We start from the raw sequence: 25215 nt of genomic DNA on the forward strand, positions 1-25215 counted from the left end.
ATAGTTTGTTCTTTATATGTTTTTCTTTAAGCTCGGCCAAACGTTCACCGTTTTTTCTTTTTTTCTTTTTTGATGTTAAAACTTTCACGGTTTGGGAATATAAGAAAAAGCAGGACAACGTTGGAAACGACGTGATGTGCTACGTGTGCAGCTCATCCGTTCGTTCTCTGCTCTCTTGGAGGAACCCAATAATGTTGACAGCTTGCGTATTAAAGGCTCGAGAAAGCGAGAGAGAGAGAGAGAGAGAGAGGGACAAAAGCTTCAATGGAGTCGTACCACCCCCATCCAAATCCCACGTGAATCTCGTTTAAAGTGGCGACTTCAGAAATTACGGAGGCGTTTCCCATCTCAATTGCCTAAAAGTCGTAGAGCAATTAGCGACTTGCTGAGTCATTCGGCATTAGAACTCTCAAGTTTCTCTCGCAGTCACGCCTTAATCCAACGGCCCTTGGTTTCTCGTGGTCCAAGAACTAATAGACCCTTCTCCCTCTCTTTTAACTCCTACAAGAGCAGGACAGAGTAAAAGGATGATTTGAGAATCCGATCCCAGTAGTGAACATTAAAGACCATCCCATCATGGGCCATCCCACTGAAGGGCAGCCTCGTATATTTGGACCCCATCCAGTCTGGCCAATTTGATGGACTTCCCTGGCCTCACCGGTCATAAAGTCACAGCCATCCCATCCCATTTAGCCTTTCAGACATGGTATGGGATCCCTCACAATTTGAGGCTCTATATCCCCACTTCTCACATCCATACCATACAGGGGCACACAAATGTTTACACACAGCTCATTTAATTACTGCATTCCCATGTCGTCTATCTTTAGCTACTCGTATCACTTACTCAATACAAACGGCAATGTACTGACACACGTACCAACGCTTACATCTCATGCCCAAGTTTCTCCTTCACCACCTCCTCTACTATTTACAGTCCCATAACTTCTTGTCTTCTTCGCCGGCTTGCTCAACTGGAACACCGGATGCCTGCACAACTTCCTCACTCCTTTTCTCAAACTAAGCCAGTCCCCGCTCCCATCTTCTATGTCTCCAGCCTCCAACATAGCCACGGAGCCGCTACTTGATGACAACGATTCCTCCTCCTCTTCGACGCTTCTCATTTGGCATCCCAGAGATCCCTTCTTTGTTGTTGTTTCCAACTCTTCCAAAGTGCCCCCATCCAAGCGATTCATTGCCGCTGGCCCCTTGACTAAACGAGCACCCGGAGTTTGATCATGAGATCTGTGTCTGTCGGAGATCATTGCAGGATGGTCCATGATTTCATTGCTCGGACAATTCAAGGGCGACAGAGGCAACCTGACGTCACGAACTGTTTCTTCCCTCTCTCTGAGTGTCTTTAAGATGAGTGTCTTGAGGAAGTTCATTACTTGCACCGCATGAATCAACGCAGTCAAGGGATCGGCCATCTGCAACAGGTAGACAAGACAGAGAATGAGATGCCGTTGGATGACAAGAGGTAAAGCTTGGATCTTTTGGTAACTGAAAGCTACATAGTGTCCAATTGCATAGTCCCCAAGTAATAGACTAATCCTCCATCCAAGGCATGGAAAATTATAATAATAATAATAAGCATCTCAATCACCTGAGTCATATTGGGTGCAAAAACCATGGCAATATTCCGCGCGTTCATCTTGTTGTGTGTCTCATGCTGCACCACGTCGGCCATCAAGTTGATGGCCCAGTCAAGCAGGGCTGCTTCTGTTGGAGGGAGTAATTTTACTAGCTGACTACACTCTTCTTCTGAGTTACAGTGCATAACTTGTTCCGGTGTGAGAGAATCAAGAACCCCTGTGGGAAGCTCTCTGAGCCATGCCTGCATTGAATGGCACTCCCGGTGACTAAACTTGGTCAATAAACATACACAGAAGTTTCCTCTAGATACATTCCAAGAACTTTATTCAGCTAAGTGGTCTCATCTATCCATCATATTGTGCCTTTCTAATAGATTCGCTCTAGAGACATATTCCTTCTAAGAAGCCTCAGATCCACTGCCTTTGAAAGTGTAACCCACAGTAAAAGTACGGACTTTAGGGGAAGCAAGTCTAGTCTAAGTTGTGCAGCCAAAAAGGATGTTTGTTCAACTACGACAAATGAACACAGGCCATTTACTTCTAAAAGTAGTTGATGCCTACAGATGAGGAAAAACATACATAAAAAAACACAGCCGGCAGAAAATGAGATCAACTTGCACCGCCAAAATGAGAGCAGAATTAAGATTCAGAATCAGTTCATTCACCGCTGACTCGGAAGGCATGGAAATCAAGTGGCTAGCTGAATCAAGGTCATATATTCAACCCCATGTATCAAGAAAATAATAACAGAAACGGTCCAAAGAATCAAAAGAGTGCAAGTAAATTCTAACAGCGGAACTTTTTGTGAGTTGACAGCCTCTTGCTTACCTTAATCAAACCAGCCAAACAGTGAACATCAATTCCATGAGGCACAGCACCTTTGTTGAGCTGTTCCCTTACATACTCTTCTTGGCTATTCTCCGCATTTATTCTGAATATTCCTTCTGCCTTCAATGAAGATGGGCACCGGTTAGAATGTCAAAGTCGCAGGAAAAAAGAAGTTCCTACTACAAATTTAGCAATAATTTCATTCAGAGTAGTAAGAAGGCCATACTTTCAACCCTCCTGCCGCATATAGTCGCTTTTGCATCATTAAAAGAATTGTCGGTACGCTGTTCCCTCTCTCATCATATGAACACTGCATTGACTTGGCAGAAACTCCGAACACGCTGGCACTGAAAAGACAAGTATCACAGGGTAGTTTTCAGAATATCAACATTGGTTGGGTGAGTTAATTGAAGCAAAGACTACAGAGTACACCCTATCAATTGGAGAAGCATTAAATCCAAACTGGACACCATACAAAGCTGAATTTCAGAATTTTCTATCATCAAACATCATGTTCAGCTGATGAGCGATTCTAGCTAGTTGAGGATAAGTGTCACAAATTGTCAATGAATCTCCCTGAAAAAAGAACTGCAGAAGAACTATTGATATACCTAGCAATTAGAAGCCAACCCAGGCATATATAGCTCTGCATGCCAAACACGTGAGGCAAAAATTTAATTAGACTATGTATCTGTTCTAGTCTTCGAGTGGATTTAGTGAATTTTCGCATCTTCATCCAACGAAATGTAATTTCAACCAATATGGGATCAATTGCACAAAATCCTATAGATGAAGAGTCTTCACGGGGGATGAAGAATTTAATCTTTGGCTGCATTCGATGTCAATCTCCCATTAATCAAACTGATAAAAAGGTTAGAATGAACTTCAGCATCGAAGGTAGAAATACCCTGCTCTGAATTTCACGAAGCACACTAGCTAGAAAGGGTTCTACTTGTACAAATAAAACCAGTCACCAAGCTATTTTGAGCTGAGAAAATTAGTATAATGTCGTCATCGAGATTCAGAGCAACGGATAATCCCATTAATGAAAGTGGATCGTGCACTGGCTCGCTCTCGTGGTGTTCATCTAATCTGATTGACAGAAACACAGCAGCATCTTCCACTTAACACGGCATGCTGCGTTTCATTCAAAACGCGCGGAACGAGAACGGGCAAAGGAATGCAGGGATGAGACTGTCAATAATATGAACATCAATCAAGAACTTTCCACGAGCCAACTAAAGCAGACGCTCAGTGAGAAACGAACCTGGCACTGGGGACCTTGGGAGGGAGGTGGGGCTGAAGCTCGGTGGGGAGGCCGAGGAAGCCATTGAAGCGGTCAAAGGTGACGTGGGAGACATGGCGGACCTCGGTAGGCCAGCTGATGTCAGTGGAGGAGAGGTCGTCTCTCTCCACGCTGCATGTCACCAGCGACTTCCTCAACACCCCAACCAGAATGTCCAGTATCGGCATCTGCTGCTGCCTCTCCCACTTTCTTCCTCCTCCGCCTCCATTCTTCTCCATGTATTCGTTTTCCTTCTCCGCTTCCCCTTCCTCTTCTTCCTCCTCCTCCTCCTCCTCCTCCTCCTCCTCCTCCTCCTCCTCCTCTTCTTCTTCCTCGTCGTACTCTACCACGTCGATGCAGTCGTTGGCAGAAGTGCGGAAGAGGGGTCTCGGCTGAGCCCTGTTGAACTCTGTCGTGCCGGGGAGTCCACAAGACCTGGATCGAAAGAGCCTCGTCATCCCCTGAGTCTCTCCTCTTTCCCGGGGGTCAAGAAAAGAAGGATCCGAACGTGGAAGGAAGGGAAGGCTCTCGGGATTCTGATTGAGAGATCCGGAAAAAGAGAAGAAGAATACGGGGGGGGGGGATAAGAAAGTGCAGAGAGCAGAGAGCAGAGAGCAGAGAGAGAAAGAAGGGAGCAACAAAAGAGACGGATAGGGGGTGGATTAGAGTTGAGGGAAAGGGAAAGAGAAGCAAGAAATAGGGTGGATTTGGTGGCGAAGAGGTTGAATCATACAAACTATGCACCGCAAGAAAAGGCAGTCTTGAATTTGGAAGCAAAGCAATAGATTAGGGAGGGTGGTAGTGGTAATGCTATTATGCTGTGGCAACATCTTTTTGTTTCGTATAATATTAAAGCGGGGCGCATGTGGATTGTTTTTACTTTGTCATTTTCTTTTGGTCCAGTTTTTGGTGATGCGAGGCTGTGAATGAGAGAAGGGAAGGGTGAGAAGCTCTTCTCGTGAATGACAAGGCTCCATGACAAGGACTTGGAGCCAGAGCCAGGCAAGCAGCCTCCATGGAAGTGAGGGAACAAAATACAAAACAGTAGATTCGTACTCTCGTCTCATCACACGGATTACTTTACTTCTACCCACGCACGATGGAGTGGCAGTGCAGTTATGTATATGTCCACCATCTTGCGCGAACGTTAGTGAAGCGAGTATGGGGGGGCTGCGATGGGGATACCCTGCTCCTTTCGTGTATTTTAACCAAAAGACACCAAAGCAGTGTCACATGGCCACATGGCCTGTTCCCTCCTCCTGTCTCTCTCTTCCATCCATGAGGATTCCCATTCTTTAATCCGAGCTCTTAGAAATCTCCAATGGAGATGGGAGTAAATGAGCAATAAATAGGACCATCCATCGGCAGGACCATCTTGGTTCTGTATCTATGAACCCATGAATTCGTGCGTTTTTCAGGAAGAGGTTAAAGAGAGAGCAGATGCTTCGAAGTCAACCCGATGGAGACTAGAGATAACATCACCCATCGCCTTCCTCCTCTTCGTATCATTATTTGAATATAAAAAGAACCAATCGCGAAAGTCGCCAATGCCACCTCTTGATGTCAATTCTACGTTGATCCGTGCTCCCTATTCGCGCCCCAATTATTAATTAATCTTCACGGGGTAGGGCACGATAATGTTCATAATGTCAGTGTGCGACTTCTTCCCCGAGATGTCTAGTCCTTTTTTGTCAAAGAAATGTGTACTTTAATTGCCTTATACTCACAGGCATAATCTGTTCATTCCTCAATCCCTAAGTAACATCCATCCCCTGGGTCTTTTTACCCAAAAACCCAAAAAATGTATAGGGTTTAGTGCCTGAACATTTTATTAAAGCTTCAGCATTACCTGTATAACTTGGTCAATAGATCCTACGTTATCTTTCTTCGGATGGACTTGCCACTTGGAAACTTGGAGGGACAGCTAGCTTTAGCCATGGAGCTCCCTCTCCTCCCTATGGTCGATTGTGCTAGCAATACATAGGTCTTTTTTTTTTTTTGTCTGAACGAGTTCAACAAAACATGCAGAAATTGCGGGTCTCTGGCCTTTTACGTCATTCCCAAGTTTCCTTAGAGCTTCCAGATGGAAAGTTCATCGCCAAGCTACGGAGTCGACTAGAGCTTTCCAAATGTCAGCTTCACCGACGTCGCTTGACTCCTTTACCGTTTTAAAGGCATGATTGCAGATCCATCAGGACGTAATCCATCGCTCGTATGTGATCAGATCACATGATCATTTCGGATTGGAGAGAAGCCCTGGGACCATCTCTGTACTCATACCTCTGATATTAGCTAGTGAGTCGGCTAAGCTAGGCCAGGGTGGAGATTACACTCGTGTTAATCAACGGCCAGGACGCGCAACCGACATCCCATCATGGTTCCGTGATAAGGACTGAACATTTGCACATAAACGTCCCAACCAACCGAACGCTCCTCCATCCTATCTTCTTTTAAGGAGCCCACAGGCTGTAGCTTGTAAAGGCAAGCTGCGGCAATATGCTTGGCGTTTTTGGACGCGTGTTGCCGGTGGCGGGTTCCTTTGAAGTCACTCCAAGAATCTGCGCTGCTTCTTCTTCTTTTTGGAGGATGTGAGATTTGGTAGAAATCTTGCGGTACCAACTCGACTAAACCAACCCCACCAACTGAAACTATTCTTTCTCTCGAAGGAATCCCTCCCGTTGCTCATCGCTTGAGCAGATGTGATGAACTCAAATCAAACGGCCACCGTCCCAGGCCAGCAGACACCACGACATTAGTAAAGGGGAGCCAACAGAGATCAGTCCCCACCCTACTTGCAAATTAATGCACTTTGCCTTGACCAGACCTAACATCCACGATTTACCCTTTTTTTTTTTCTCTTTTCTTAGCTTCAAACAATGAGCCAAGATGTTTCCAGTTAATCAAATGACATGAACCCGTGGACACTGAGTACCGCCGAGTTTCACTTGTGGGTCATATATGGGCAGGTGCGCCTTTTGATTAAGGAGCATTAGGGACCCGCCTTCGCATTAATCAATGTGACTCGGGCCTGACTTGACTGGCTCCATTGGAAAATTCTGATCAAAAGGTTGGGCCTTCATGTCTGGGCTTTTCCGTTCTGACCTCACCTTGCTTTGATAGAATATGCACGGTTTCAGTGTCCTGCTTACGCAAGTGGCAACCCCCGGAGCTTTCTTTGCTTGCTTATTTTATCAGTAAGTTCTCGACTAATCAAACAATGAACTAGTCTTCGAAGATTTAATCTTTCTTAAAAGTGAGTGAATTTAAGTTGCTGTCAAAATAGAAAATATACAATTACACTCTTGAAATGGGTGGAGTAAGTGAAGAATCGCTTTGCACTCGCGTTAGCTATTCAAGAATTGCTATTTTTCTATAATTTATTTGTAATGATCATTAAAGTAAGTCATAAAAAACTTGAGAAAATTACCAAAAAAGTCCTAAATCTATTGCAGATGTACTAATTCAGCCATAAACTTTTCATTTATGCCGATATACTCCTAAATCTTTGAACAATTTGCCAATTAAGTCATGGACCTTTCAATTGTTCTAATTTAGTCCAAACATTCAATATATTTGCCAAATTAATCTTAAAACGTTTGACGATTTGCCAATTTGATAATTTCAATCAATTTTGATCGGAAAATATTGACGTCTCTATCTAGTCAATATTGGCTACGAGTGAGAGCCCTCCCAGATCCAAGTGAGGGCCACTACGCCCTCACCCATGGTCGATGAGGGCATGGAGGCCCTCACATACATTAGGCAAGGGGCACTGGCCCTTGCTTGTGCCTTACAACCTTCGTGCCCACACTGGCGAAGAGTAGGAAAAAAAGGGAAAGAAAAAGAAAGATGAAAAAAAAAAAGAGATAATAATAAAAATTCAAAAATTTGTCCCCTACAACATCGATCGTGTCATCTAGGATGGCTAGTGCTAACTAAGATCGCCACGTTAGCATTTTTTGGCCAACCTTGAAATGACGAATCGTTAAAAAGTTTAGGATTAAATTGACACAATTAAAAAATTTAGTCTCCTAGCTAGTCGCCAGCCTCGGTGTTGCCTGGGTGGGTGAAGCCGACCTCGCCATGGCTCGGCGAGGCTGCCCCCCTCTCCCCAAGGCCGGTGACCTCGTTGACCTTGGCCATGGCCAGTCACGACAGTCGGCTAAAAGAGAGGAGAAGAAAAAAGAAAAAAAGAAGAAGAAAAAATGCAACAAAATTATTAATAAATAAATAAAATTATAAGTTACAAAAATATTTGGGGTCATACCAAATGTATATACGTTCTGGGAACAAAATTTTTATATAGTTATTAAACTCTTTAAAATACTCAGAAACTGTTGCCGATAATAGAAATAAAAGAAAAATCTGAAAAGAATTTGTTTTTGGGAATATATACGTTATCAAACGCATCATTTATCCATAAAAATGAAATTTGGACTTGATATTGTAACCAAACGAGAGCGAGAGATAGCTACGCTGTTACCTATCTTTCGCAAAAGTTTGCACCAATCATCAGGCCAAATTGAGATGTCCTTGAAAGATTGAAAAGAAGGGATAAAATCATTGTGAAAAGAATCTCTAGAAGAAATAAGTAACGACCAATGACCTGGCCCTTTCCAAAACAGCCTCAGATAACTCATTTTAGTCGTCCGAAGTACTTTAAACAGCGTCATTGACTTCATCAGTGTTTTGGAACGTCATTTTCATTGGATGGCCGATTGAACCCGATAATCCGGTTCCATAATGATGGTACGATAGGCAAGTAGGGCCTTAAAGGTGGTTCTTGCGGGTTTAACTGAAAAGGTAACTCTCACCAATGGCAAGTCACCATGTTGCTCCACCAAACTAATTAAGAGGCGTTGCACTACACCGATTCTATCATGTACGACGCTTAGTCATCATGCCTTTAGCTGAAGTAAAGTCCTGCTCTGTCGTCTTGGGCTAATACTTCTTTTGTGGGCTTATTCATATGATCAGAACAATGCGACATACATATCCATCAATCTTGGGGCCCGGCTGCTGAGCTTTTTCTAGAGCTTCTGACAAGCAAAAATACAACACGCGGGTACCGGGAGGAAAGGCCGGTTCGGGAAAGGAGGAGTAGGTCACAAGTAATGGGTACATCAAAGCAAACCACTGAGCTTTTGGTGGGATATTTTGTAACGTATAATTCAGTCTTAGAGAGCTAGCGAATTGGGGCTTTGAAGAAACACGAATATGAAACTTTGTTCCTCGGCAAAGCGTTCGCATCTTTCATTTTCGCCAGGTTTCATTCAATGATTGGATCATTATAAAAACCAGCAATCGAGAATTCGCATAGTGTACTAGAAACTTGTCATAAATCTTGTTTCGATAGGAGTTATGAGCCTCCTACTGCCAATTCGGAAAGTTTGTTCCGACTGCTATACCATAGCCAAACAGTTCCCCTTTTACAAGTGTTTCAAGCCTTAAAAACCTTCATTCAGGTGTGTTTCCTGGTAATCCTCTATTTTTGGCCTAGTAGAACATGACCGCATATTACCACAGAGAAAATTAAATCTTCCAAGTAATTCTTTATTTATTTATTTATTTATAAAACACATTATTTCCACATCATTATTTCTCTTTAATATCGAACGACTTTGTTGATCAACGATAAACACCTAATATATGTTACTTATTAAAAAAAAAAACCTGTCTCTCACGCTGCACGATCTTATCACTCTTTTGAGACAATTGTTAATGTAAACTCTCTACTTCTATAAGTATTTCTTCTCCTTATTGTATTAGGTGGGATAATTTGATATAATACAATACGAAATTAATGGATGCAAACAAAAGTAAGACATTTGTATCATTCGATGCGAAGTATAACTCGGTGAAGAGATCGTTTTTATCAGTAAATTAATTCATTGTCTTGCGGTTATTCATTTATCAGACTACCTTTTATGGCTTTAGTTTGATAAAATGAACTAATTCGATAAGAAAACATCTGTTATCTAAAAATAAAACGAAGCTTCTACAAAAATATGAGCTGTTATCTTCGTATGTAGATAAAATAAGAAAAGAACAAATACATAAATTGTTGTTAGTAGTGTTAAGAAATATACAAATTGACACGTGCCACAATATGTGGCAACCCCTTCTATACACATCATCGGGTAGTAGAATATAATTCATTTGGATGGATATTACCTTGATAATAACGTGAAAGTATTCTTCTTTAACTGTCTTAAATTCGATTTGTCGCATAATAAAACATTCAAGAAAATTTAAATGATCTTTTCATATTGGGATCCAATTGGAAAAGTATAATGAAAGAATATTAGCGTGGAAATATATAGTAGAAGAATCCCAATACTGTATTCAAAAGATAAGTTGAAGAATAGAAGATAAATTTGTCTTCAATCGGATAAAAAATAAAGAGGAAAACAAGAATGGGGGAAAATATTGTAGGGCATCTTCTCTTGGTTGAAGAAAAAAAAAGAAAAGAAAAGAAAAGAAAGAAAAGAAACAATTCTACAAAGAAACTAGAAAAGGAAGAAAAACAAAATTCAAAGAAGTGGGGGTAGAGGTGCATGATTCACACCTGCCACCTCCAAGTTAAAAAATATGTAGCTGCAATTGGTGGATGCTCGGGCACTTCCTCTCTTGATACCCCACTCTAATGTGTTCTTTAAGATTTCTCCATTATTCCGGTTCTTTGTTTAACTTCTGAATTCCTCCACTAATTTGGGTATTTAAGGAGCACGGAGTACAAAATATATTGTTCAACTTACCATATTTATTTATTTTTATTATCATCATCATCTAGAATCAATCAATTTCATGTTAAAATAAATCTTTTGCGGGCAAGTTGGCTATAGATTTCTTGAAAAATCACTAGTCCCGTCCATTCAATCGAAATATCTCAATCTTCTGTGATTATGTCTTATTCTTATTATGCACGTATGGGTGAAAGTATTTTCAGGTTTTCCCGTGACATGACGCATATTATTTTCGAGGAATCTATTTGTTCTTTTCGATATTTCAGGCAACTTTTGACATAATTTTATAAAATATGGATCGAGTCCCCCCACCGCTCCCCCTCCCACTTGGTTACGTGACTGTAGAAGCTACAATGATAATAAGAAACGATCGTCGTCGTCGTCGCCGTCATCGCCAAATGACTTCATGTGATGGACCGAGTCTGATTCCAATTATATTCAATCGATTTTAGAATCACATTGAAGGTCAACTGCAATTTCCTATTATATTGCAGGTCAACTCTCCGCAGGGGTTCGTTCAACAAGCTCGATTGCCGTGGATTTATAATATGCTTAAATCTATATACCCCTCATAAGGATCGCAAACCAAGGAAGGAAATCAGTATTGAATTGATAACATGCCCGCCCATTTAGTCGTAAATGAACTTTTTATGTATATTGTTTTTTTTTTTTTTTTTTTATGACTCGGAACCGCCGCCGCACTGGTGCGATCGATGATATAAACTCGGGCGGCGCTAGCGCGGGGACCCACCTCCCATGGCGCCGCACTTAAGTCACGCAAATGCGACGGCGGTGACTCGAACCTTTCCCCAACCGGAAGAGGGGAGAATACCCGAACCAATGCATCCACAGCTTGTAATAAAATTTTCATGGGTTTGTTAACCACTGAATGTACCGAGTATCAAGTCAGAACATTTGTCGAACGGGATATACAGGATGTGGCCTAAAATTTTGAACTTATCATTTAGACAAGTGAACTACTAATAGGGAAATCTAAAAGGAAAAGTTTGATTATTATTATCTTCTTCACATGTGGTTTTTATTTATTTATTTACTATTATTTGGTGTTAAGAAAGAAATTTTCAGTGTAATCGACTAATGGTTGAATAGTAGATTAATAAATTCAAACTGATGAAATTATCTTTTATCTGATTTTTTTTTTCTAATTTTTTTGTAACCTTGGATCAAGTGGATTTTGGGGGAAAAGAGTTGTCATTCTCATTCTGTTTTTCTAAACAAATATGCTTCAAGTGGTATAAACTGTATCTAAAACAAGTGAAGTTTAGAGACAAATGATGAGGAAACAAAACTAAATGAAATGTGAAACACACGTTTAAATTGAGTAAATATCAATTCTATCACAAAGTGAAGATGACATACCACTGAATTAATGCCAATTTATTGAAGTATTATTGATCCAATTTCAAGCTCATAGTGAGGGACAGCATTTGTGTGACATACATATATATTTTCAATTAAAAGCTCACTTTCGTTTTAGGAGACATAACATACATCATTTGAGCTTAAAGCCTTAAACTGTGTATATTTAAAGACAAAACAAATAACAAAATGACTAAAATACACACACAAAAGAGAGGGGGAAATTAATGTTTTCGTCTGAATCCTGACAGGCCATAAACAATGCAGCGAATCGGAGGGCCGCGCTGCAAAGGGCAAGTCAAAAATGCAGTTTTTTTACGTTGGACCGCAGACCTCGGCATCGAAAGTACATACAGACGAGGGGAGGCGGTAAAGAGGATGGTTGGGGGAGTCTTAAAGGGTGGGAAGGGGATCCCGGTCGTTGATGAGGGAAGTTGATCCTCCACATCAACGCCCGAGAGGGTTCCAGCACGCAAGGGCTCGTACGGGAAAAAGTCAGATGGAATCAAAAGACCCTACTACCGGAAATATCTAAAATAAAATATAATAATAAGCAGAAGGTCGTCGAGAGTCTCAACTTCCGGCCCCCAACCCTATATGCGCACCCGAATGCTGCTGAGCTGATGACGCACGAGACGTAACGAACGCAAATCAAAGTGGGGGTGTGCAGGGCGTCGGTTGGATGCGGTTCTCTGCCTCCGGAATATATGAGCGAGCGAGGGAAGGATTGGTTGCGCCATCTCCCTGGGGGAATGGTTTTCCTCGGCTTTCGTTGGGAGGAGTGCGCATACCAAACCCGGGTTTCTGTTGGATTCGAGAACGGGGGTGGGGGTGGGGGTGGGGTGGGGGGGGGTGGGGAGGGATGGTGGGAGGGTTTTTTTGTTAAATGAGGGGGAGTTATAATGTTTGACCGGCGAGGCAGGCAGAGAGAGAGAGGGGGAAGGCAAATCGACTGACCGACTGACTTCTCATCCCAAGGAAGGTCGGCATCGTCGTCCACTGCTCATGGGAGAATAAACAAATGGGGGGGAAAAAGGGGTAGACAACGTCACCGGGAGCGGAAAAGAAGGCAATGATGACAAAACCTCACAAGTAAACAAACCGCCCCCTCCCCCTTCCCTCCATCCTCCCTGGCTACCTCACTCCTCCACCCCATCCTCCCATTTGACCAGCACCGCCACCACCACACCAGAGAGAGAGAGAGAGAGAGGGATTAGAATCTGGGGGTACACGTGTGAGAAACCTCCCTCGTAGATCATCACCACGGTCTTTGGGTTCGATTCGATTCGGGTCGAGATGCGAAGCTCATAATTGACCCGACCCGACTGTTTCCCTTCCCGACTCTCTCTGTCTCTCTCTTCCTCATTCCCCGTGTGTAATGGACTTTTGAAATGAGTAGATGTGCTGGGGAAATGTGAATTGGGGAGGTGGATGCAGGTGGGATCCTAATTCCATTTCCATTCCCATTCCCATTCCCCCCCTCCCCTCTTTCCACTCCCATCGCCACCTCCGCCACACCCCCCCACCATTCCCACCATTCCCACACGAAGAAGGAGAAGAAACAGAGAGGGAGGGAGAGAGAGAGAGAGAGAGGGACAGAGGGACAGAGAAGAATCAGACTTGCCGGGGGGTTTCCTTTTGTTGTTCCTGTCTCTTTTTCTCTCTCTCTCTCTCTCTCTCTGTCACTTCTCATCTCGCCGCCCCCTTCTCTCCTCTTCCTCTCTCCGTTTTGTCTGACTCTCTCTCTCACTCTGATTCTGGTGGAGAGAAAAAAAGAAAACGCTGCCATTCCATTCCCCCTATTTTATCGTTTTGCGGCCGTTTTTTGGGATCTTCCTGGCGTTCGCCGTCAGATCTGCTCCCTCCGCCCATCCCCTTCTCCACCGTCTGATGTAGTCTCTCTCGATCCGTCCGTCCGTCCGTCCGCCCCTCCGTCCTCCTCTCCTTATATACCCCTCTCCCGCCGGCAGGCGGTCCGCCATGGGCCAATGCTACGGCAAGACCGCCCCCGCCGCCCCCTCCTCCTCCGACCCCGTCGCCGTCTCCGTCTCCGTCTCCGTCTCCGTCTCCGGCGATCACAATCCCTCCCAGCCTCCCCCTTACTCCTCCTCCACTCCCTCCCACGCCCGCCATGGCAGCACCACCCCTGCCCGCCCCTCTAACCCTAGCCCCTGGGCCAGCCCCTATCCCCACGGCGTCGGCGTCTCCCCGTCCCCGGGGAGGGCTACCCCGCGTCGCAAGTTCTTCCGGCGCCCCTTCCCTCCGCCCTCCCCTGCCAAGCACATCAAGGCTTCTCTGGCCAAGCGCTTCGGCTACATGTCCCCCAAGCACGGGACGATCCCCGAGGAAGGCCGCGAGGGAGATGTCGGAGCGGGAGGTGGTGGAGGGGCGGCGGGGGCGGGGGCGGTGGCGGCGGAGGCGGAGGCGGAGGCGCAGCAGCTGGATAAGAGCTTCGGGTACAACAGGAACTTCGGGGCCAGATACGAGCTCGGGAAGGAAGTCGGGAGGGGCCATTTTGGTCATACTTGCTCTGCCAGGGGCCGGAAGGGCGACCTCAAAGATCAGCTTCTCGCCGTCAAGATCATCTCCAAAGCTAAGGTACCCACCTCTCCTGCTGTGTTTCGCATTACGTAGCTATTATACCGGTGCGCATTTCGCGAGTACCTTTCCGTGGGTGCCCGAATTGCGGAGTTATTGGGACTGATGTTGATGCTAGTGAACGAATTAGTACCGCATCGACTTTTGCCTGATATAGAGGCTGGCATTGCGTGATTCAATCCAGGCATGCATATCGCATCCCGTTGGGTTTTCAATCTGTTCACTGCTTTATTCCGGCTTCAGAGGTTTAAGCTGTTGCTGCATTCGAACGTTTTTAAGTGTGGACTCCAGTTCTTGTTGAAATTCAGGACATTACTGACTGCCCCGTTATAGTTTCTCTTGAATGTAATACCTGTAGCCAATGTTGCTTCTGAGGTCACTGTCTATTGTCCGTGCACTGCCATTGTTAGTCACAATAACAGTGCCTGATTGCCGTAATGTATGCAGGTTCCGCTGTCAAAAATAAATATGTCCTGGCCTTGTGAACATTAAGGATATTTCTGATTATTGTACTTATATTAAAAATGCGGTCCATAAAATTACAGGATTTGGGCATGATCGATATGGTTCAGGGTAAAATACATGGCATAATAGTGTCTTGAAATCATTTGGCTGTCGTAAGTTTGCTGAAACTGGGAGATGCACTGTCGGTTTGGCAGAAGTTCTATGTGCTATTCTTTAATTTCAAGTATATATTGTGCCGGAAGTTTTTACCACATCACTTCATTGGTTTTGCCATGCTTGATTGTATGGTTAAAGTATCAGTCCTCTTTTGCAGGTGCGAAGTAGGTTTAATGTAATTGCGTTTCTTTACTTTCTTTTTAAATGTTATATAATCGCCATCTAAGTCCTATCTGAACTTTTGTGGCAGATGACGACCGCAATATCAATTGAAGATGTCCGCAGGGAGGTGAAAATCTTGAAGGCTCTATCCGGCCACAAGCACCTTGTCAAATTTTATGATGCATGTGAGGATGCCAATAACGTTTACATAGTCATGGAGTATGTCTTTTCTTTTTGTCCCTTACTAGTTACATCGTGGCTAAAGCTGCTTTTGTTTCTTATTTTCAAAAATATTTCGCCCATGATGGGGTTAGGACTTAAGGATTTTTACTTTGGCTTTTTGATTGAATTATTATGATAGTTCTATTTAGCTATCGAACTATGCCTATGGAAATCATTGAGGAATGAGGGTAACGAGCTGTAGAAGAAAGGCATGCCAGAGATCTTACTATGTTTTGTATTCTTCCCAATCACATGCAATAAACTGGAAGAGTGGAAAGAATCTACACAACTACCGAGTTACCAAAATGTCTTTGACTATTGGCATCTGACAATTTTTTGATTTTGTGTCTTACCAGATTGTGTGAAGGTGGGGAACTTCTTGACAGAATTTTATCGAGGTTGGGATCATTCATGAACATATGTGGTTTTGTTGTTATATGCATAGTAAATAAGACCTTGAAAAGTTATCTCCATTGTTGCTACAGAGGAGGCAGATATGCCGAGGAAGACGCGAAAGTAATAGTTGTGCAAATTCTTAGCGTCGTCGCATTTTGTCATCTGCAAGGTGTTGTGCATCGTGACTTAAAGCCAGAGGTCTGCTATCATATTCTTAGTCTTTATTATGCTATGAAAAGTCTATTCAGCTTTTTCTTTCATAATCTTATGATCCTGCCAGGGTTTTAACAGTAATCACAGGTTTGCATGACTATGTCTGAACGCATGTAGGGACCCATGCTGTGTGTTTTTGTGTGTGTGTTTATCTCTCTCTCTCTCTCTCTCTCTCTCTCGTGCACGCACAGAAAAGTGTAGCAACATAACACATGCCTGGTATTTTAGACTCCACCACTTACGGTAAAATGCTGCTTGACAGAATTTCCTATTCACATCTAGAAGTGAAGATGCTGATATGAAGCTTATTGATTTTGGTCTTTCTGACTTCATCCGACCAGGTATTCAAATTTTCTTTATCTCAATTGGTATTTGCTTCATTAGTAAAGTCTGTGGACCGTATATGTCAAAGAGATAGAATCATTCTTTTAGTCATGGGTTTCATCTTATTAGTGTTCCGGTTGTTCAATGAAGATAATAAAGAACTGTAATTAGCAACAAAGAAAACAAAAGAAGATGAGAAGAGCGAAGCAGCTAATGGCTACTTGTCATGAAGTCTTTCGTGTCCTGTTGCAGTAACTGCACCCTGTGACAACTAGTGATTGGTGGTGGATCAATCCGAGTATCACATTTAGATTCTAGTCATGAATTAGAATTCCAATTCTTCAAGTGATGAGTTGTTTTAAATTGGACGGAGAGTACCCAGAATCAAATGTCATGCAGGCATTATGAGTGATTCGTATGTTTTGATAATCTTACTATCTATGGAGCATGATTGATGGGATGATGCCTTTGGTTTAAAAAAGTTCATGGGGATTTCAACCACTTAAATACCGTGTCTTTTTGTGGCACATATGCATACATGTGTCTGTTGGCGCTCACCCAATGTATTGCATGTGTGATGCAGACTAATGTATATATGTGCATTATAAAGCTCTTGTAACCGATGTTTTACATATGAATTTTTTTTGAGTTTTTGTTAGAAAAAGTATTGGAGTAAGCTTCTTTTTTTTTTTTTTTGCCCCCTTTCCCTTTCTTTTTCTCTTGAGAAGGGGTGGGCAATTAAATTTTAGATTTTTTAAAAAACCCTCCCTCAAGTTAGAATTGTATAAGCACCATTGAAGCTCGAAGGGTAATGGGAATTATACCTTGTACAGAAGTAGAACTAGAGATATACCATCTGACTTGAACTGTACTGTTAACTGGAGAGAATCTTGTCTTGTGCTTTGTAAACTTATCGGGGTGAAATCATGCATAGGCAGGTTACCTAAAGGCTAAATCAACGTCAACTATTTTGGCCAATCGTGTCCACATACTCAATGTGGGTAACTGTCAGTCGGTATCAGCTCAGGATATCTAATTGTTTTGTTCCAATATAAACAGAGGAAAGACTGAACGATATTGTTGGAAGCGCATACTATGTGGCTCCTGAAGTCCTTCATAGATCTTATAGTCTGGAAGCAGATATTTGGAGCATTGGCGTGATCACATATATTCTGTTATGTGGAAGCCGCCCGTTTTGGGCAAGGACAGAATCTGGAATTTTTCGTGCTGTACTAAGGGCTGATCCTAATTTTGAGGACTTACCATGGCCTTCTGTCTCTCGGGAGGCCAAGGACTTCGTAAAAAGGGTCTTGAACAAGGACTATAGAAAAAGAATGACTGCTGTACAAGCTTTGAGTAAGTCCCTCTTGTAGCAACTCACTTAATTGCTACACAAGCTTTGAGCCTTTGTTTTTGCCATTACCATTATTGGCATGTCATGTTGGCCAGAAAGTTGCTGAATTGTTATTTCTTAGTCCACACAACCTCATTGTTGGAAATTTACTGACTGCCAAGAGTTCTGCTTATGTGTGTGTAATTATTTGGAATGATCTTTACAGGTGCAGAGATAGAAGTAATTGTTAAAAAATTTTAAGTGGCATTGGGGCTGACGTTCCCAGTTCTGCCTTGCGTCAAGGTCCTTAAGCTCTCTCCGCTTAGTTGGCAGCGATCTTTTTGGGTGCAGAGATAGAAGTAATTGTCCATATACTTTAAGTGGCATTGGGGCTGACCTTCCTGGTTCCGCCTTGCATCGAGATCCTTAAGGTCTCTCTGCCACCAACATGAGGGCAAACCCTTATGCTCATTAATTGTCCCTACCTTCTGTACTTAAATTTGATTCTTTTTGCATGCGCATGCATGGTTGGGTAGACATGCAACTCCACACTCCAACCCCCAACAACACACCCCTCCCCCTCTTTTTCCCGCCAACCTTGCTCTCTTTCTCTCTCTGCATGCACTTGTGCCTGTGAATGTGGAGATACTATTTGGTCTCTTGCTTACCAATTTAGTAGGCTATAACAGTTAGTTACTTGGTAATTTTTATCACTTACGTGTGGAAAGTTAGATTATTGCATTGACCGTGAAATTTGTGTAAATTGTTGAGTGCTTTAACATATGTTATACTATGTTCTCTTAAGTTACTGGCTTTAACATGGAAAAAATCAGATTGATGAGCATAGTGGACTGTTGCCTTTAATTGATATCTAAAATAGTATTTGTGAAATTGCAGCTCACCCTTGGTTGCGGGATGAAAGTCGTCCGATTCCTTTGGACATATTGATCTTTAAGCTAGTTAAATTGTACCTTCATGCAACGCCTTTGAAACGAGCAGCTTTGAAGGTGAATCTCTCTCTCTCTCTCTCTGTGTGCGTGTGCACGCACACCTTTTGGGGCTTCTCTAAACAGTCAAGACTTTGCACTTGTATTTGTGCTCTCGGATGGTATGGTCCCTCCTGGTTAATTGCTAAAATGCGCATACTCTCAAAGTTCAAATAAGCAGGTCCTTTTCACTTGTCTCTTGACCGTCACTTAAGTTTCCTTTTGTTCTTGGGTACTTGCAGGCTCTCTCAAAAGCTTTGACAGAAGATGAGCTGGTATATCTTAGGGCTCAGTTCCAGTTGCTGGAACCAAATAAAGATGGGTTTGTCTTTCTTGACAATTTCAAAAGGGTAATGGTGCTGCTCCATCCATTAATGTTTTAACGTGAAAAAGAGAATTATTGGTTACTCTTCATATGGTCCTTTTCTTGTTCCATGTGGTTTTTTTTTTTGGTCAGTTTGTTCCATGTGGTTGAGAACTGTGGTTTTGCACCTTTCACTATATTATGTTTAGTCGATCTATTGTCATTTTTTGCATGTCCATGGAATTTGGTAGTTAGTGAAAATTCTCTCATTTTCTTCTAGTGCAAAGTCGAACTAATGAGAACGATAATGTGCAGGTTCTTGAACGAAATGGTACCGATGCTGTGAAGGAATCCAGGGTTCCTGAGATCCTGAAAGCAGTAAGGCACTGAGTCCTGTATAATGTGTCTGTCCACATGGTCCTACTGCTAGTGCTAGTGATTGTCAATATTTACTGGTCACAGACTGATTAAAGCAACGTTTTCTAATGACTTAAGCATCTCTCTCTCTCTCCACTTAAGCTCTCTCTCTCTCTCTCTCTCCGCTTCTCTTTTCTTCTCTTTGCTTGATGAAAAGAATCACTCTGCTCTCTTTCTTAGCTGCAATGTGATCAACTATATGTTTAAGATTCTCTTTCATCTGTAAAAGATGGGAATTTAATGGACAGCGAATGAATTTAGGATCTTAATATACCTTTCGCAACTTTGTTTTGATAATAGTTATTTTCAGATGGAGCCTCTTGCTTACAGAAGGATGAGCTTTGAAGAGTTTTGTGCGGCTGCAATCAGTGTACATCAACTGGAGGCTCTTGAAGGGTGGGAGCAGATAGCTTCTGATGCTTTTGATCACTTCGAACGAGAGGGTAACCGAGTCATCTCAGTTGAAGAGTTGGCCCGGGTACGAAATATCAGTCTTTCCAAAGGAAACATTAGCTATTCTTGTGCTTGTGCACAATTTGCTTACATTTGTCAGGATTCTCTTACCAATAACTGCAGGAATTGAATGTTCACCCTTCAGCAGCTCACTTGAACCTAAAAGACTGGATCAGAAACTCAGATGGAAAACTTAATTTGCTTGGATATACCAGATTTTTACATGGTGTGACGCTTCGAAGCTCAAATGCCAGACAACGTTAGAATCTTTTTCTTTCTTTTCCAGTATTTCTTCTCCTTGGGGGTTTTCTTTGGCTCAGCGTATATCTGCCAATTCTTATGGTTTCTGAGGGTTTGGAGGTTTTCTTTCCCTTTTCTCTCTCTCGTGGGCAGGCAGGATTGGAAAAAAAAGAAAAAAAGAAGATTAAAGGGGTTCTATTAGTTTAATGCTGTGATTATTGCGTTTAATTCAGGTTGAATGATATCCTTGCGGGTGCACTAGCTTACTTTTCTTTTGGATGTTTCATTCTTTTTTTTTTTTTCATTTTCTTGTGCGGGGAGAGAGACTCACAAGTTGGGAGGAGTTGGCAACTGGACATTTATGAACTATCTATTGAGTATTGAGCTAGGTGCTGGGACTTGAGAGAGAGAGAGAGAGAGAGAGAGATTTCTGGAGGAAGCACTTGATCCGTTATTCCACTGTCCTGCGTCCACTTTGTTGTGATGAAGATGACCAAGAACATGCGCGAGTTAGATTAGTGTCTTGAGAAATTCTATCATGTAATCAAAATGTACAAATTTTGTACTTTTTAATACACTAGACGTTTTAGCCGCAGACTCTTTTTTGGGACCTCGTGTTAATGTGTTCTCAAAATCGTGCCACTTCACAGAGATATATTACCGAATTGCTGTAACTTTGTTACAGCACAGACGACCACAGCATTTTGGGTGAAACAAAAATTTAGCATTAACTGCTGCTGGTAATGCGAGAGTGACTGGGAAATCGCTCGTGTGATGACTTGTTAATTATTAATTATTATATTAAATCATCAATGTTTATTTGATTGTTTCGAGAGTCCATGTAAAGTAACATTCTGTTGCTTAGCTTACAAACGTGTTAAAGATATAAACTCTTATGTGAATTAATGTATTCATAGATGGCTCGACTTGTTCTGTGGCATTGTGTTTTCTGCGGTTCGCTCTAGTACTGTAGTCTTGACTTGAAGAAAATACTTTTGGAAGATCCTGGGTCGGAAGCAGTCTTGTGGCGACCCTGCAGATTGGGATTCAATTGACAAATATCGGGATCTAATTCCAAGGCAAGTAGGCTGCCGGGTCTAGTATTTCCACACCTTACTCGAGAAGCTATCGTCATTCTTTTGCTTCTTTAAGCACCAGAGCTTCGAGCGGGTCACATCCAGACTTTTCAACTTTTTTTCTCACAGGGCTGGGTAACTACATCTATCGGTCATTAATAGTCTAATAGACACCGACAGTCTCCACATAGACAGGATTACGACTTTGGAATTTGAGAGTAATGGAAAAATTAGGTTCTTGAAATCACACAAGGCTTTGGCCTTATGGGATTTGATGACCGTGATAATAAATTGCAGGGCAATGACTCCTTATCTTGGCTAAATCAAATAAAGACGTATGAAGCACCAATACTCTTTGAGAGTTTTATGTTATGTCAGATATTCCGACACGAGTCCAACACTCAATCAACACGTGTCGATCGGTTAACTCTTATAACATTTTTCAACACTCGAGTTTGGAATTTTAACATGTGAATTCAAAATTCCGATAAGTAATTTTGACATGTGCATAGTCAATTTTAAAAATTTCAATAAATGGATCAAAATGTAAATATAAAAAAATAAAAAATTATAAAGGAGGAAAAAGGAAAAACATAAGGCTCCGTTTGTTTTGCGGAAAATATAATTATATTTTCTGGAAAATATTTTTCGGGAGGTCATTTTCGGAAAAATGTAATTATTTTTCAGTATTCGGATGAAATTTGAAAATGAAATGGAAAATATTTTCCTCCATATACTCTTTTTCATTTATTTTATTTTTTTAAAATGGATTTTTAATATTTTTAAAAATCAATTCTTAATTATTTTTAATTTTTAAAATCTATTATTTGTTTTCTTTTTAATTTTTCCTTTCTTTTTTTCTTTGTTTTCCATCTCCTTCTTTCTTGGCTGGTCGCCGGCCACGGTGACGGCCGCGACCGGCCACAAGTGAGCCTCGAGCTCGCCACCGCTCACTAGATTAGCGAGCGCGAGTGTCAAGCTCGAGGCTCGCCAGATTGATGAGCGTAAGCTTAAGATTGACAAGCTCGAGGTTCGTTTGACGACGGCCGATGACTAGACAAGAAAGAAGAGGATGGGAAACAAAGAAAAGAAAAAGAAAAGAGAGAAAAGAAAAAGGAAATTAAAAATAATTCGAATAAAAAGAAAAAGAAAATTAAAAAATAATTTGAATAAAAAAAAAAGAAAATTAAAAAAAAGAATAAAAAAAGAAAGAAGAAGAAGAAAGAGGAAGAGGAAGTGGAGATTTGTAGATGTGTGAGATAAGAGAAATCAAATGAGGAAAATATTTTCAATTTTTCAAAAGTGGAAAACATTGTCCCTTAATTTTAAAGACTTTTTTTTCCTTTCATGGAAAACGTTTTTCTCAAGGAATTTATTTTCCGTAAAACGAACACTGAAAAGTCCGAAAAACGTTTTCTTGAAAATTATTTTCCGCAAAATGAATAGAGCCTATATAGTTTTTTTTTTTTTTTTTTTTTACTCTCACTTTCTATAACACATAATTCACCTCCCAAGTTTTTTTTTTTTCTCTTTCGACACGCTTTAACATGCTAGTCCAAAATGTGGAGTGTTTGTTTTTTTTTTTCCTCCAAGTTTTATGGATTGTTTAAATGGAATTGAATTTGTCAAATTGAAACAATAAATGATATTAACGAATAGTAGATTAATATTTTTAGTATAAATTCATTATAGGTTCTTTTATTATTATTTATTTATTTGTGAATTTAAATCAAATTAATTTAATTAAAATAATCATAAAATGAAAATTTGTCATGTATATCGAAAAATATACATTTAATATAAAAAGTGTCACAACGTGTTGGAATTCTCTATTTTTTTAGAAATATCGGCGTATCGTGCCATGTCGTGTCGCATGTCGCGTGTTGATGTCGGTACTACTTAAATAATTACTAGTTGGAAGAGAGGAGTCATGGGTTAGGCGTCCGACTCATTTTCAAGTTTGGACGCAGTCCCCGTTACACTACCTTGTGGATTATATCATGAACTCCCCACAATTCACCTTCGGAAATAGTAGAGTCTGTAACCTCCTCGTGTAAACCAATCTCTGAAGTCTCTTTAGGACCTTCCCAGGCCTCGACCAGTCAGCGAAATTTTAGACAATCCCTTCTTCTTGTCCGGTACCGCACCATACAAGTACAAGGCCTTTTAAAACCATACGAGGCCTTTTAAAACCAAAAAGAAGAATGATTTCACGGAATTCAGGAGGTTTTCTTTGTCTTGCATAAGTCTCTGTGCTCTCACTTCTGGGCTTCTCATCTTTCTTCTTTTTAATTCAACCACTAGGTCCATACATCCATGATAGAAAGGGATACCAGGAGACTTGAGGCCGGTTAATTTTTACATCTGAGATGACGTTTGTTTTTAGCCACCTCCAAATGAAATGTCTAAAAGTATATGCTGGGTACGACCGGCCGGTCTTTGCGTTCTGCTTCCAAGTTCCTGGAACTGGCCAGGAATGGGTCAGTTCCCGTTCCTCCTCGAACAGGACCACCAGGCCAAGCATGCCCTACGACCGGCAAGTTCCAAGACAGACAATTTCTTTGTATTAATACTCAAAACGACTGAAAGTGACCATATGTTAGCCTCACCTAGCTGGTAAGGGGCAGAGAGCTAGAATCTTAGCAAAGTGCAAGTTGATAGGACACTCGCAGTTGGCATATTCTGGTTCGAGAATTATGAGGACATTTGCAGGCTACTTGAAAGCATTGTTTGTCATCGTTAATAAACAAAGGAGACGTGGCAGCTCCAAGAAGAGCCCTTCCCTGGCTAGGAACCTTAGGCTATGCAGAGAAAGCGGCTGGCAGAAGATAAGGTAATATCTGGTCAGCACATATTGCATTCAGGAGTCTCATGTATGCACTCGTTCCTTTAATTAATAACGTCATGACTATTTATCTAATGGTCATTAGCTTCTCTTGTATCAGAATGGACACCTTTTCCATTGTATGAAGACCCGTCTTCTTGCCCTCCTTTGTCGTTTTACAATAATTATGAGGACAATTTTGGAAAAAAAAAGGAAGCTCTCAGCTTTCAGCCTTAAAAATCACGAACCATCTGGAAGGGTGTCCCAAACGCACCCAACGTCATGACTATTTTAAATGAAATGGGGAACAGAAGATCTTCCTAGTATCTTCATCCCTGGGCCAGTATTAAGCTAGCTTGACTGAAATTTGGGTGGAGTGCATATTTGAAGGAAAATTTTGGTGAATGCAATGCGATCCTATTCATAGAGCTAAATTATTTATCTCTAATCCCCATAAGGTAGGTGATGTCAAGAATCCATCAAGGATCAGATGACTGCGTCGGTGAGGCCAATTGCTGGTCAGGGGCCATGCATGCTGCTCTCAGACACGCCAGAAATATGAGTTCATAGTTCTATCTACAAAAGTATGTAGTTCTATCTACGGAAGTATCATATTTTGGTATCTGATGCACATACTATCCATTTCACGATTACGTGGTTGTGACGGGACGGTCGACAAATGTATCTGAAGTTAGTATTCAAGTTTGACACGCTTTTTCCGTAATTTACAACGATGTGTGCTGGTTATGTTACATTAAGGTCCGCTCTTAGATGGGGGAGTCTAATATATAACTCATCGTTCGCAGTGTTGACTTCGTTCAAGGCACACTAAGGCTAAAATAATTATGAATACGAAAGAAAGAAAATGCAGAAAGCTGTTATTAAACTGGGCATGGTTCTTGAATTTATTAAGAGGCAGAGTCCGCAACGTCAGCACGGAAGCAAGACTCCCAAAGTGATGGAGCGTTATGACCAAATAAAAAAAAAAAAAAGTGATGGAGCGTGCCCCCCGATGTGGGGGCGTCGTCATCCGCTCGTTAATTGACAGTGCTTCTTACTTCTTTTTTTTTATTAACTTCCATGAATTGATTTATTGGTCCGTCTCTACATATGATTACGCTTCCCCCAGTCATCGACTATAGACAAATGCGTTAGGCTAACGCCCTTACAAATACCCGCATTCTATGCTTTGGCTACCATCGCCCACTTCCA

The 25215-nt window shown here is 41.8% G+C and overlaps 2 protein-coding genes across 2 annotated transcripts; one reads left to right on the forward strand and one right to left on the reverse strand.

Moving 5' to 3' along the window:
• Positions 1-517: 517 nt before the first annotated feature.
• On the reverse strand, positions 518-4524 carry LOC104443333 (rho GTPase-activating protein 3). Its single transcript, XM_010056671.3, has 5 exons — positions 3691-4524; positions 2650-2770; positions 2424-2543; positions 1607-1837; positions 518-1430 (listed from the first exon to the last, which is right to left on the reverse strand). Exons 1-5 carry the CDS (start codon positions 4164-4166, stop codon positions 894-896), a joined length of 1485 nt encoding a protein of 494 aa, XP_010054973.2. The 5' UTR covers positions 4167-4524; the 3' UTR covers positions 518-893.
• An 8411-nt stretch (positions 4525-12935) lies between these two features.
• Positions 12936-20737, forward strand: LOC104443334 (CDPK-related kinase 3). Its single transcript, XM_010056673.3, has 11 exons — positions 12936-14432; positions 15304-15434; positions 15794-15835; positions 15923-16031; positions 16309-16387; positions 17430-17726; positions 18601-18710; positions 18932-19039; positions 19309-19371; positions 19721-19888; positions 19987-20737. Exons 1-11 carry the CDS (start codon positions 13815-13817, stop codon positions 20125-20127), a joined length of 1866 nt encoding a protein of 621 aa, XP_010054975.1. The 5' UTR covers positions 12936-13814; the 3' UTR covers positions 20128-20737.
• Positions 20738-25215: the final 4478 nt, after the last annotated feature.

Source organism: Eucalyptus grandis, chromosome 5 (assembly GCF_016545825.1).
Source record: "Eucalyptus grandis isolate ANBG69807.140 chromosome 5, ASM1654582v1, whole genome shotgun sequence".
NCBI classification, from domain to species: Eukaryota; Viridiplantae; Streptophyta; class Magnoliopsida; order Myrtales; family Myrtaceae; genus Eucalyptus; species Eucalyptus grandis.